General features: G+C 38.3%; 1 protein-coding gene across 1 annotated transcript; it reads right to left on the reverse strand.

Moving 5' to 3' along the window:
• Window positions 1-452: 452 nt before the first annotated feature.
• Window positions 453-14149, reverse strand: rps6ka4 (ribosomal protein S6 kinase A4). Its single transcript, XM_085469828.1, has 18 exons — window positions 13160-14149; window positions 12212-12283; window positions 11646-11713; window positions 11087-11237; window positions 10753-10868; window positions 9428-9535; window positions 9214-9294; window positions 8775-8878; window positions 7601-7751; window positions 7340-7501; window positions 7036-7161; window positions 5270-5403; window positions 5040-5133; window positions 4762-4932; window positions 3283-3474; window positions 3043-3202; window positions 2780-2943; window positions 453-2684 (listed from the first exon to the last, which is right to left on the reverse strand). Exons 1-18 carry the CDS (start codon window positions 13245-13247, stop codon window positions 2472-2474), a joined length of 2355 nt encoding a protein of 784 aa, XP_085325954.1. The 5' UTR covers window positions 13248-14149; the 3' UTR covers window positions 453-2471.
• Between the last annotated feature and the right edge of the window lie 247 nt (window positions 14150-14396).

Consider the following 14396-nt stretch of genomic DNA (forward strand, 5'->3'; position numbering starts at 1 on the left):
GGCCCAATGAATGTAAAAACAAAGAATTACCAGATTCTTTTAACCTTATTTTTGTTTTTAAGAAAAATGAGATCCACATATGAGGATATTCGTTTAAAATTTTGATAGAACAGTAGCAGTATAATGTCCTCGTAAGTGGATATCAGGCCCTTGTAGAGCAAAATTGAGTATTTTAGTCTAAATAACCCAAAATGTGATGTCCACATATGTGGACGCCAGGTCCTAGGAGGTTAAATCACAGATGTATGAGGGAATGTTGGCCACTTCCCTCCCTCTGTCAAAAAAAAGGTACATTCATAAAATAGCCTTAATCAAATAGAAGTGCTATCAGGGCTCGTGCACAATGAAGTATGTTTGAACAAATTCTCATTTGGGGTCTCCAACCCTCTGAGCACTGCGATTTCAAGCATTACAGCACAATTACAACACCGAGAAGACAAACCACACAGTAATCTATTGAAAAGTAATGTTTATTTTGCACCAGCCAAAAAAATAAAATAAAAACATTGCGGTGCAAAAAGACAAATCCCAGCAACAACACCAGAGACAGTGCAACTCAGTAAAATAATGCTCGGGAAAAGAGAAGAGAGAATATCTATGGCAACCAAATAATACCAATATCAATAAAAGCAGTTTCTTAAGTAAAAATACCAAACAAACAACCGGTTACCTTCAAACAGACAACGGCTTCAAACAACAACAGGAAAATATTACAGTAACTTGCAATTATGCTTCATCTGGTTCAGAAATATCAATACAACCAATCTCCCATCGCCACTCAGTTATCATACAGCAACATTCACGCCGGGCTGGTACACAACAAGAGCCAAATTATGATAATCCCATTACCACAGCATTAAAATCAATTACATGTAATAAATATCAGTGAAAGCACCTTTAAAGCTGAAATGTGTGTTAACTGATCAACTGACTGTGCAACATGTAAAAAAGAAAAAAAAGAGGCAAGTCCATTAAAAAACATTACAATATACCACCCAAACAGCTGATCAATTTCAAATCATTACATACATTATTTTTTCTCTAAAGCATGATGATTATATACAAAGCTCTCATAGGATGGTGGCCCCATCCTTAAAAAAACAACCAAAAAAGTCACAATTAGGTGTCTCATTCTGAAACGTAATTTGAAGTTCAAAGCCATCAAATGTTTTAAAATCACTTCTGTGGAAAAATAAAGACGAAAGCCAGCCTGGATGAGCTTAATCGTTGAGCATCAACCTTGCAATCAGACTACCGCCCGCATTTGATACCATCAGGAATAAAAACTGTAATAATCATTCAAAGTTCACAAAGGCGATGTGCGTTCAAAATCACCAGCCACATTCGGCTTCCATCTACGTGCAAACACTTGAGCTGCACTTGGTAGCGTAGAAAAACAGAAAATACTCCAAGTAACTTTTTTTTCAATGACTCAAAGATACCAAAAATAGAAAAAGTTCTTACAGTCCATCATCACAACAGATTAGCATGCTAGAAATTTTCAGACAGGCACAATAGCGCGAGTAATATACAGCAAGTATGATGAAAATCGCACTCCACTGCATGTCTGCTTCTGTGTCTCCATGTCTTTTTTTTGTTTTAAACAGCTGCTACTGTTGGACACATCTTGACACACAATCAAAACACTTCTTCAGAGCCACATAATCCCAGCTCCTCAAAGTGTTCAGTGGGATCCGTACAGTGAGTAGTGTACTGCAGGTGCAGCTTCTTTGCAAAGACCGACAGCATTAATCATCCTATAGAATCCTTAAGGTTTTGCACCCCACAGTAATCTCTCTCTGTGCTCCATCCTTCCAGAAATTTGCTGCTTTTTTTTTTTTTTTTTAAACCATTTGATCATTTGACATTCTCTGCAAACACCTGAATCTTGCTCGCTCTTAACAGAGCACAGTGTCGACTTCTGCAGTTTTTGTGTTAATCATTATATTTGTGGCAAAAAACTCAGCAGTACAATCAAAGAATTAAACCTGCAAATTACTGGAAGGACTGTTCATTTGCCGTGTACAAATGTGTGCCTCTTCACAATGACTTAATGGATGTATTCACTTCTTTTGCTTTGTATATGGCTTCTGCTTATTTATGGCTCCTTTTTTCCCTTTTCCCTATGTAGCCAGGCACTGTTTCTTACCCACAGTGAAACCAGGTAAATGTCTCATTTTTAACTTTTAGTGTGCGATCTCACCAAAATAAAGTGAGTGAATACTGAATAAGTATTAAAAGTTTCTGACAGTCAGGCCTCCTCTTCCACCACAGAAAATACATGTTTTGTTTTTTAAAGAATACAGCGTTAGGAATGAAAACCTGCAGCTGTTAAAGTGGAATTATATTTTACATGAAGTGAAGACAGTGTTCTCATTTGTCAGTATGCTTTTGCTTTTTTTAACTGACTGCTGGAGGACGTTGTGCTACTGTACAAGCACGTAACACTTTCTCCCTGTTCTGTTGCCAGGCTAGCTCTGCTTTGGGATCACGGCTTGCTTTGGCTGTGTTTTGGATGCTGTTGCAGAGGCAGTGGATGAAGTGGAAGAAGACGAAGAAGAAGAGGATGAACTCCATCGGGTCTCTACTCCTGTGCTGGTCATCTTCATCTTTCGTCGTTTCGCAAGGGGAGCATTGTCGACACTTTTCAGAAAGAAGCCTTCTCGCTTACCTCGGTTGAAAGCCTGGTGAGAGTGGAAGGCGACAAAAGTGAGATAAAATACATTTATTTAAGATTCTTTCTGAGACCTTTTAGAAGTTTTTCACACCAATCTATTACCTTGTAGGTAGCATTGACATAAGTGCGGACAGTGGGCCCACTGGACTCGAGCACATCTGGCGTGCACAAAGGAGTGGTGGACATGGATGCTCCACCCTGAAGCCAGCTGTTCTCTTTCAGATCAGAGAGTTTGAGACGGCTCTCTGGATCCACTGTTAGCAGGCCTTAAAACAGGAAAAGAGACACAAACAAGCAAGCAATAGAGGAAATTCAACAGGCATTTATCTCAACTAAAGCAAACTAAGAACAAACATATTCAGTACCTTTAACAAGCTCTTTGGCATCCTCTGACACACCCTTCCAGGGCTCCCCATCCAATGAGAAATCCCCCTCTTTTATTTTTTGCATGATGTCAGCAGCATATGATGAGGTCATTCCACGCTGCTCACTCTGAAATGGCACCTGGCCTGAGAGCATGGTGTACTGAGAAAGACGCACACAAGGGTCATTAGTATTCAGTCAGCCGAGCTATGATAAAAATCAACATATTCAGATTCAATTACCAGGATGACCCCGAGACTCCAGAGGTCACAGGCTTTATCATATCCTGCACTCTCGAAAAGCTCTGGTGCTGCATACTGCAGCGTGAAGCAGGGAGTCTGCAGGGGGGCACTGCCTGCAGGGCACAGGCGAGCAAATCCAAAATCTATTACTTTCAGCACAGAGTCCTCCCCCTCATCTGCAAACAGCACGTTCTGTAAGGTAAACAAACAAAAGCCATGAGGATCAGCTCTTATTTAACTTACACATTAAGATTCAATTTTCCTGACAGAGTAAAGACTATTAGTAAATACGAGTATGACAGCCACCACCGGTTGGCATGTACCAGAACTTATGTGTAAACAGACAGTGCAAATAAACAGTTCTAATCCTTTTAGGTGTGCATCAAAATAAAAGCCATACTAGAGACATCTTAAAGTTATTAGGTGATATTTGCCAACATGTCTCATTCACAATCATTATGCACACCATATAAAAGCCTTCTTCAGTTGATTAAACCGTGCAGCCATCTTAAGAAGGGTGTGTGTGTGTGTGTGTGTGTGTGTGTGTGTGTGTGTGTGTGTGTGTGTGTGTGTGTGTGTGAAATCTTCTGCTTTCATTTTGAAAAGCACCACAAAAGTCACATCATGTGCTGTTGTCGAGCAGTAGCCTGCAGAGGTGAAAAATTAAGCCAACATAGAAGTGCCAAAAACTGCTGTTCCTAAATCGGAAATTTGAGGCTGGCTCCTAAAACGATTCAGCCTTGACAGACTTCCATTAAAAAAAACAACTAAACAGCATTAAATGAAAACATGTTTATAGCCTGGTACAAAAGTGGTTTTGACGTCTGTGGACAGTTTCCAATTTTATTTTTGTAATTTTTTTCAAACTTATTCATTTAAATGTTGAAGTTACTGGCACAGCTGCTTTGGGTCCAACAAAAGGAGCAGCCAATCAGTGTCTGCTAGGCTTCACGTGCACCACTTAAAGTCACTGAACTTGCTCCCTCCTACATGTGTGTGCTGCTGGGGCCTTCAAGAGCATTTTAAATAGAATTATTAGACAAATAATATTTGTGCTTCAGTTTTGGTGAATTCATTTGTTTTTAGTGTGTTACCTCTCCTACGTAAGGCTAATTAGCAGATATCTGTGTCTGTTCATTGCTCACGTTTGGTAGTTGATACACCAGTCTGTCATTTGAAAACATTAAATTTATGGAGAAGCTTCAAAATGCAGTCCAAAAACCAGTGAGTGACATCATGATGGCAACGTCCATGTTTTGGACAATCAGTGATTGTCGCTCTCTCTTTTTAAAAAAAACCCTTTTTAACCCGGATTACATCATGTAAAAGTCATGCTGAAAAAATAATAACGTCACACACATCTCTCACATATGAGACAGCAGATCCCCAGTTACAAGACTCTTTTTTTCTACCTTTTTAAACATGCGTGTTATATATATATATTGTCAGGAATGATAAAGTTATCAAATCTCCACCCACCTCTGGTTTGAGGTCTCTGTGTACGACTCCAGCCTCGTGCATGAAGCTGACAGCTGAGACCAGGCTCTGTAACAGCTGACTGGCCTCTGCCTCGCCAAACAGTTTCTTCCTCTTGATCCTTTCCAACAACTCCCCACCTCGCAGAAGCTCCATCACTAAATATGTGTGATACTGACAGAGACATGCAGAGAAGGCCATGAGGGCTGATGTTTTTATGTGTAGCTTAATATTGACCAATACATCATTTTTATCTTTATCCTATGTATTGTCCATTCTACCTGATCAGTAAAGATGTCATACAACTTGACGATGTTGGGGTGAGACTCACACTGCCTCAAGGCAGCAATCTCTCTATGAGTGTTTGCCTCCATTCTAACAAAGAAAGACAACATTAAGGGCATTCAGTCACCTTTACGTTCCAGCGGTACTGTGATACAGTAAAGTATTGACACATGGACACAGATCTGTTAAAGAGCACTGTACTAAGAAGTATTTCATCTCTGCTCACCTACGGCTGACGATCTTGACGGCGTACTCATGGCCAGTTTGCTTGTGTTTGCATTTCCTGCACACAGAGAAACTACCCTCGCCTAGAGGTGGTCCTTGAAAACACAGCTCATAGTGCTGAAAAAACTGGGATTCCTGAACAAAAAAAACATAGCATTGAGCCATCAAAGGAGATTATTATACTTCAGGCAATAGACATGGCCCCAGCAAAGCTAAAGGGATATTTTGACCTTTACATGAAGCAACCTTGAAATTCAGCTCCCACATTTGTAAAGAGAAATACCTTAAAACTGAAAAAGTAATTTGGAAAGATAAAACATGTTGTACTTTGTAAAACATAAAGTTTTACAAAGTACAACATGTCATCAAACTCTGCGTCCTAAGACAGGTCAAACTGGTTAAGACATTTTGGCCTAAAACAGGAATGCTTGTTAAGCACTGTTTGTAAGCTTTCCTCAAAGTCCACATAATATGTTTTTGCCAATTTTCTGTCATATCTGTATATAAACCTTTACAACACTGTATTCTATTTTAAACAGAACAAAAATTTCAAATAAATCATGAAGTCAGCGTTTGTGCAAGTAATTTCTTTGAGAACAAAGCTCAGCCTTCAGATAGCTCCAAATTTTCAGTTTCAGGCAGCATTTTCTGCTCACTCATTGTCATCCGTAGATTATCTCTTATATCATCATCTTAGACAAACACATGACTCTGACTGTGAGCACAGAACGCTCACCAATCTGCTGTTCAAACTTCCTGTTTATGACGGGAACCCAATCAGATGACTGAAGGGCTTTATTCAGATTGTGGGTAAACTCAGGGGCCTCATCTTGGCTCAGTATAAGGTTACACAGGATTATTTCGAAATATGAATATGCAAAGCTACTCTAGTACAGTCTGAGAGTCCGATCATTGAGCAGGAGCACAGTAGATCCACTTTAAATTGTGCCTCTTACATGAATATATTAATAAGTAATATGTATAAATTTATCACTAGCTGGGTACACTCTCTATATAAAGAGATACTTTTATTTTTAATTCCCCAACTATATAACTTGGATAATAGTTTTGCTTTAATTAGTATTTTATATGTAGTGCTTTACAAAAAAATAAACCTTATATCTTACACTGCTATTATCAGGGAAGGAATTACTATGAAGTAACAATTCTGGATTGATCTAAAAATACATTTCACATTTGCCTAAGGAGCTTGGAAAGAAAGCGACTCGACCTATTTAAATTCACTCTCTTTCCCAGCTTCACAGACTACCATGACCCGGAATACTGAGAACCTACACAGAAATTTTACTTTTGCATATAAACATAATTTATTGTTTATCACTGTAATTAGAATCTGGATGACAACAGTATTTTAAAATTCCAGCTTACATCTTTTATAAATCTAATAACATAAAGTAATAGCTGCGAATTTCTTTGACTTCTGGAAGATTTTGGAACATTTTTTTAAAAGACGAGCTAAAAATATTGCTGAGTTGAGTCTGACACCTTTCACACGCAGGTGATAAATGTCAACTAGACAGCCTGACAAACTTTTTCTGTTCCAAATAGATTTTTGTGCTGTTTACCGAGATCAGTACAAAGTGTCTTGAATATTATTTAATAATACAAAGCATCCTGTCAGATAAAACTAACCAACTTCAGTTAATAATTTAGCTTCTCCTGCTCTTTTCCTTCTTTTCTGTTAACAAACAGTCCTGAAACCAAACATATCACAGAATTATTTGAAAACACCCATACAGATCATACCTGTAACATTGCGCTGCGTTGGACAGAAGCAGAAGCTGGTCGGTCAGCACCAATTTGGGTTTCAACAAAGTCTCCCATGACTGCGTTCTTATTGAACAAGATGGAGGGTGCAATGAAAGAATAGCCCTAAAACAGAGGAGATGTGTTAGGTGTAACTATGATGTAGCTCACTGAAGAATTATTACAGCCTTTACTTATTAACAAGCACTTGTTGCACTTTTCAGATTGTAAAGTTAAATAATGCTTACAGGTCATGTTTGTAGAAACATTTGATAGAATCAGTGTGGAGGTGATGATGACTGACCTGGAACAGACGATCTGTGCTCGGGGGTGTGCTGGCTGGAGAATAAACAGGATCCATCCCAGTGAATTCCTCTGCAAAGTTCCCCACATCGAGTTCGCTCTTCAGCTCTGGCTTGAATGGACTTGCAACCTTCTTTTGTGCTAAGTCATCCCAGTTCAGTCCCTGTGAGGCAGAAAAGGAGAATGAAAGAGTTACAGATGAATGAACTGAGGTTACAGGGGAAAAGATGTTTAAGTGATAGACAGTTAAGGGACATCGGACCTTGAAGAAAGGATGTGCCTTGATATCTTCAGCCCCCCGCGGTCCAGATCCCAGCCTCTTGTGGGGATCTTTCACCAACAACTTTTTCAGCAGATCCTGAGCAATGGGTCCAATCATAGAGGGAAACGGCGGGTCACAGCGCAAAATACGTCTGAAGGGCAAAGGGAAGATATAAACATTTTGCTAACATACAGAAACAATGGACAAGAATACAACTGTGTCAACATTCATGCTCCTCCAATAATGGCCGATAAGATTTTTTACACAACATGAGGCACAAAATTATTCTTGGGATCATGCAGAAATTGTGGCATCACATACTTTGCCCAGCAAAGCTGCCACTAACTCTATTGTTTACAACACTCTCAGTACTGTTTCAGCAGCACTGAAAGTGTCGCAAACAGAAAACACATCACAGTTTGAGCAACTAGTTTCTGAGCCAACTAGTTTCTGAACTGCTGTTGTGGAAACTTCATCAGCAATGACCTTCATGTTTTCCTTTTCTATATACATTCTTTACAATGTAAAGAATGTCAGTCAATAATACACAACGCAAATTTAGAAAAACTTGGGATGAGCTAAATATAAATGCTGAATTTCATAAACCCATATTTTATTCACAATAGCACATAGAAGAGATGAATATTGTCCCATTCTTATCTGATATAGGATCCTATGTTCCTCTAACTCAGGGGTCCCCAACTCCAGGCCTCGTGGGCCGGTGTCCTGCAGTTTTTAGATGTGTCCGTGATCCAACACAGCTAATTCAAATGGTTAAATTATCTCCTCAACATGTCTGGCAGTTCTCCAGAGGCCTGGTAATGAACTAATCATTTGATTCAGGTGTGTTGACCCAGGGTGAGATCTAAAACCTGCAGGACACCTGGAGGAGGCCTGGAGTTGGGGACCCCTGCTCTAACTGTTTCTTTTCAGTGTCTTTTGTTGCCCCTGTTCAACTTTTTAAGATGTGCAACTACACTAAATTCAAATTTTTCTTAAAATGGTACATTTTCTCAGTTTTTTAGGTTCATCAATTCTTTTTCACTCCCATAAAAATCAGCATCAGCCGATGGGTTCATTTATTAGTAAAACACAGCTAATAACAGAGACAATTTGAATGAGTTAAGAAGGGCCAGGCAGATGATTTATGGAGATGGGATTGCACAGTACTCACTTTGACACCTCGCTTTGGGAGTTCCTCTCTCCCTCCAGGGTAAAAGGAGACGCACCTGTCAGCAACTCAAACATCAGGATCCCAAGACTCCACCAATCTACTGACTGAAGCAGAATACAGCTTGAAAAGCACAATAAAGAGGACAAGGAATTTTCACTGTGAATTATTTAAAGGTGGGTTTTTTGAGGCGGTACTGCCTTCCATAACAAAGATATTAAAGTCATCTTTGATTCACCACACTGGCCCAAAGTCATGAGTCTTAAAGCATCTGTAGTGTTAAATGTTTAAGCCTTCCCCGTACACTGATACATGTAAATATAAACATTAATTTAAATATTATTTTGTGCACAATATGTGACCATTCAAAATCTTTCAAATAACCGATGATCTTAACACCAAAACCTGCATTTGCTCCCTTGTTATTCTTTTTTTTTTTTACCTTGCCATGTCCTGATTTCCCTCTGATGATTTCAGGAGCCATGTACTCAATGGTGCCACAGAAAGAGTAGGTCCTCCCCTTCTGTGATGATCAGAAAACAAGCATACTTAAAAAAAATGTATTTCAGTTTGGATTGTGGTAACAGTTAAACACCCCAGGTATTATTTACATGTACACATTGCTATGCTCACACTGTAGTTTTAGATTTACTTACATCTTCTTCCAGAAACTCTTTGCTGAGCCCAAAATCTGTCAATACCACATGGCCATCACTGTCTAGAAGAATGTTTTCCAATTTGATGTCTCGGTACACAATCCCAAGCTGTACACAATGAAAATTTACCAGTGGCATTCATGTTAAAAGCTGTAATTTGTGAACAGAGACAGCAGGCAGTGCAAACAGAGAAACCCTAAAAACATTTTTACAACCAAAAAGGAAAAAGTGGCCACTTACGGTATGTATCTGTTATTTTTTAGTAATCACAGCATTTTCTAATCCCAGCTAGGGGTCCTAATCCCAAAATGTGTCAAAACAAATAACTGTCCAAACAACAGCAAGCCTATAATGCAGGAAATACTAGTCCCCAAAGTTGCTGTTGTTAAAATGCTTTTATTTGATATTATTTATAAAAGGAACGACTCATGAAAGTCTGCAGGATTTTCAGCCAATGTGGCTGGACAATTTCTTTGGACACTAATTTAAACACAAATCGACTATCTCATAACTTAAGTGCTGCAATGTGATCTTAGGATACCTAGTGAAGGTCATAATTTACAAAGAGATGGCTGAAATGCTTCCAAATAAAACCCTCAAGAACACACTCGTTATGTTTTAAAAAGGACCTTGAAAATGCACCCAATCACCCTCCATGTAGTGGTTTGTGTAACTACTCAAAGAAGTCATGAGTATCATTTAAGGCCACTGGTGCACACCTACTTTAAAGATAAATCTAAAACTAAAGTAGCTGTGAAACATCATTAGGAAACCACTTCTGTGAGCTTCAGAGTATTTCTCACAATAAAGAAACTCAGACTTCCTGTTCAACACTAAATGACAAAAGCTCTTTTCAGACATGGGGTGCATAATATTGCTGGCTTCAACAGACCGTTTACACAATGAAAATTTACTGATGTCATTCACTTTAAAAGCAGTATTATCTGAGCAGAGAAAGCAGCATGTGTCATGTATACACAGAAACACAATACTGCTGACTTTATCAATCTGTATACAACAATGTGAACGCAACCTAGTGTTTATGGAGCTAACGTAACATTAATCTGGTGAATAAAGTTAAATGCTTAACAGATGAAAGGCTTACTTCTTTAACCATCAGCTTGTTTTGATGAAACCAGAGCTAAAAGACCACAACCTAGAGCTTAAAATAGGAGTAAGTTGGGGTTGCGTCTCTGGCCTCACAACCCCAATTCTATGAAAAGTATCATATCGCTAAAATGCTTAGTTTGTGTAAGCAGCAGGCTCTAGCCAAAATTAAAGAAATAACTCTAGCATGTGTAAAAACTGGAAACAATAATCCTCACCTTGTGCAAGTGTTCTAGAGCCAGAATTATTTCTCCAATATAAATCTGTACTGCCTCTTCTGGAAAGTGATCCCGCTGGTACAAATGAGTGAACATCTCCCCACCGCTCACATAGTCTGTACTCACACACACAAACAAATACACAGGGAGCTTGAATAGACATAATACAAAGAACTACACAAACACACATTGTCCAAAAAAGAAAAAAAAAGAAATGCCAACAAAAACACATACAGTATAAGACAGAAACATAAAGAAGACCTTCAGTGTTTCAAGAGAGAAGAGTTCTCTATATTTGGTACATTTTTCCCAGTGTCCCACCCCGGTGTCTCACCCAGGATGAGATGTAGTTTGCTCTGAGTCTGAAAGGCATAGTGAAGAGTAACCAGGAAGGGAGACTGGCGGATGTGCTCCAGGACTTGTCTCTCAGTGCGAGTATGTTCTGTTGTCTTTGCCTTCTGAACGATAGCTGCTTTCTTTAACACCTAGGGCAGTGACCAAAATAAATTAAACTTCTCCATTCCTTCCGTGAACTTTCAGTGAATGGCACTTCGCTTTGGGGTATGTTGCAACATGCTGCAATCATGTCCAAGAGAAGGACATTATACAACCCAACGGCTTGCATCAAATCCAAAACGAGCAAATAAAATGGAAAAAAAAAAGATCATTTCTTGGTTTTAACATCTGATGTGCTGTCACTGTACCATGTTTAATCTAATATTGGCTTTAGATAATTAGCCAACTCATTTACATTTTACACAAAATGGTTATAAAATGTTAATAAAATCATAATTAATGACTTATTTTAAAGCACAGACTAGTAATTTACATTTTTAGCTAAAAAACCTGCTTTAAAATGTACATTCATTGAATTACAACACTAATAAAATTACCTTCATAGCATAGAGCTGGCTCACATCATGGCCGCTGTTCTTCCTGACCAAAAACACTTTCCCGTAAGCTAGACAAACAAATATTGAAAATTACTGCTGATGGTAAACAAGCAAACAGAGCAAACACAGATACACCATCGGATTGTGCCTAAAAGAGATGGTTTCCACTTCAAGACATAAATACTCGGTGAACAGGCAGCAAGATTAATCAAATCTGCAGAAATCTGAATCATTCTCACTCATTAAATTTAATTAGGTGTTCAATTGTTGATGGAAATAGCCACCAGGATCTCCTGTAGCTAATCAGTAACATCAACAGCATATGGATTCCCTGTTAATCATCAGATATTTTTCATGCTGTAACATTTAAATGAGAATATAAATGACATGAAACATTTTAACTTACAAACTACAAATATCAATTATAAACACTTTGCCTTCAAAATACTATCCAAGCCAGGGGAATCAACCAAGTCTGCTTTAAGTATATCTCATACCAGTACTTGACCTTTGACAACAGCTTCATCTTCATTTCATTCTATTCAGTGCTACATGCAGATCCTTACCTCCAGTGCCCAAGACCTTCAGCAGCTCAAAGTTCTCCATGCCGACTCTTTCAGTGTGACCTGTGAAGTTAGCTAGTAGTAGAAAGAAAAATAAAAGACAAGAACAGTGTTTACATTTCTATTTCTGTTCAAGTTTTTGTTTTAAAAAAGACAAGCCACACTGAGCTCTATCTTTTAAGGGAAGCTTTCTACACAAATAAAGTGGTGTACTTTTCTGGCTGGTTTTTCCCAAGTATATTAAAATACAAAAAGACATACCATATGTCTTGATATTAGCAAATGCTTTACCAATGTGCCTTTTCTTGTGTTATAATCCATGAATGCACTTTGATGTACCCTCTCTATAGATTAAAAGGTTGCTCTACTTAAAATCTACAATCTATCCAGTGAGCCACTAAGCAGATCACTTCACTTCACCTGTGACAGCTGGTGAAAAACATCCACTCACACTGTTTATTACACTACAGCCACATTTACAGCTTGACTTTACTACTCTTGGAGGGAGAGTACAACAGCAATTCTCTGATTTACTTGATTTTATCTGTGAGGATTTTTCTTTGTAAATTTACACTCTAAAATCAATTCAATGACAGATGCATTGTCCATTAAAAACTTATGACAAATTTTTTGGTTACATTATATTTCGCTGCTTTATAACTTTAATATAATGGAACTCCAGTGTGTGAATATATTGTACAGCCCACATATATATACACATATATATGGAAAAGGAAAAGTATTTTAAAATCGGATAAACGTTTTACAGAAAAAAAAAACTGATGTGATGTTAGCTGTGGGGTTGAATCAGCACATCAAAAAAGGAACAAACTGCATTCGTGCGGTGTTATTTAAATGATGAGATGAATTACAGTACACAGATGTTTCCTTTGTGGCTATGGTTATTATTATGATTACATACAGTGATAACAGACAATATGACTGACTTACCATTGGTGATTTGGTGCTTGACAGTACAGGCCCTTTCATTTGTTTTTCCATCAGAGTCTTCACTACTATCAGATGCGTCCCCAGACATATTTTAAAGAAAAGTGGACTACAGACTTTGCGATGAAATTGGTTTGTCTGGTGTTTTCTTATTTACGAGATTTTGCGTTTTACACTCAGCAGTTAAAACAATCTACTGTGGCTGCATTGTGAAGGAGACAAGGATTATCAAAATGAGCGGACAGCTGTATTCCAGACAATGCTGTTGCCCAAACCTTAATCCCCACTCGTTTGGCATCCTGGTGTTTGGCATTATTTATCTCATGTGATTGGTCGAAATCAATCAGAAAGAAGATTCATATTCCTGCTACTTAGAAGATGTTTTTTCCCGTTACTGTCAATGATCGTCGGTATTAATTACGTAGTCTGAGTAACTGTATGTGTTATCTGCAGTTGAAATTTAACTAACAGTTTAAGTTGCTAATGTTAGCATTAGCTAAATAACTAGTCATTATTCATAAGTTAGCTGACGTTAATTGGTAATAACGTTAAACCTTCGGTTATATAAGCGACTGGTCAAAACAACGCGTTATAGTCGGTGTGTAAACAGCTTCAACGCTAACTACCGTATAATAACAAGACGTGTTACCTAGCCAGCTGGTGTGGTAGTAAATTGGCAGGGTAGCGGTAGCAGCTAACTAGCAAATGACTGCATTTGTCCGTCAAAGTTTGAACGTTAGCTAACCGCTGGTGTTTTGTTAGCAGTGTTAACTGGCCTCTTCAACTACCAGCGAACTGACCATGTTGGAAAAGGCCAGTTTGTGTAGTTCCTTGTCTTCTTTGTCACCAGTAGTCACAAACTAATATATTCGTCCATTATAAAAATTTTTACATCTCACTTTATAATTTTTGTCAGCGCCTAGCAAACTGCTAACACCAGGATGCTTCCGACACAACCTGGGCGACGGTCAGTCACGTGAACTACTGGAGTGGGCGGAGCGAGATTGCTCAAGAGCTCAACGAAATCTGGCAATTCTGTGCCACAAACACTAGCTCAAGTTTTGCCCAGTAGTTACAACAAATGTCAAATGTTTTCTCTCCATTAATTAAAAAAAAAAATCTACTAATGTTTATGCTTTTCATTTGTTCTGCCACACTTTGTCTTCCTTTAGAAAAAAAAAATAAACTAACATTTTCCAGCATGCTACTAATGCCTATGTCTCTGTACGTTTAAATCTTA

Source organism: Copadichromis virginalis, linkage group LG10, assembly GCF_057382275.1.
Source record: "Copadichromis virginalis isolate Kocher_CV1m ecotype Utaka linkage group LG10, C_Virginalis_male_GT1.1, whole genome shotgun sequence".
NCBI classification, from domain to species: domain Eukaryota; kingdom Metazoa; phylum Chordata; class Actinopteri; order Cichliformes; family Cichlidae; genus Copadichromis; species Copadichromis virginalis.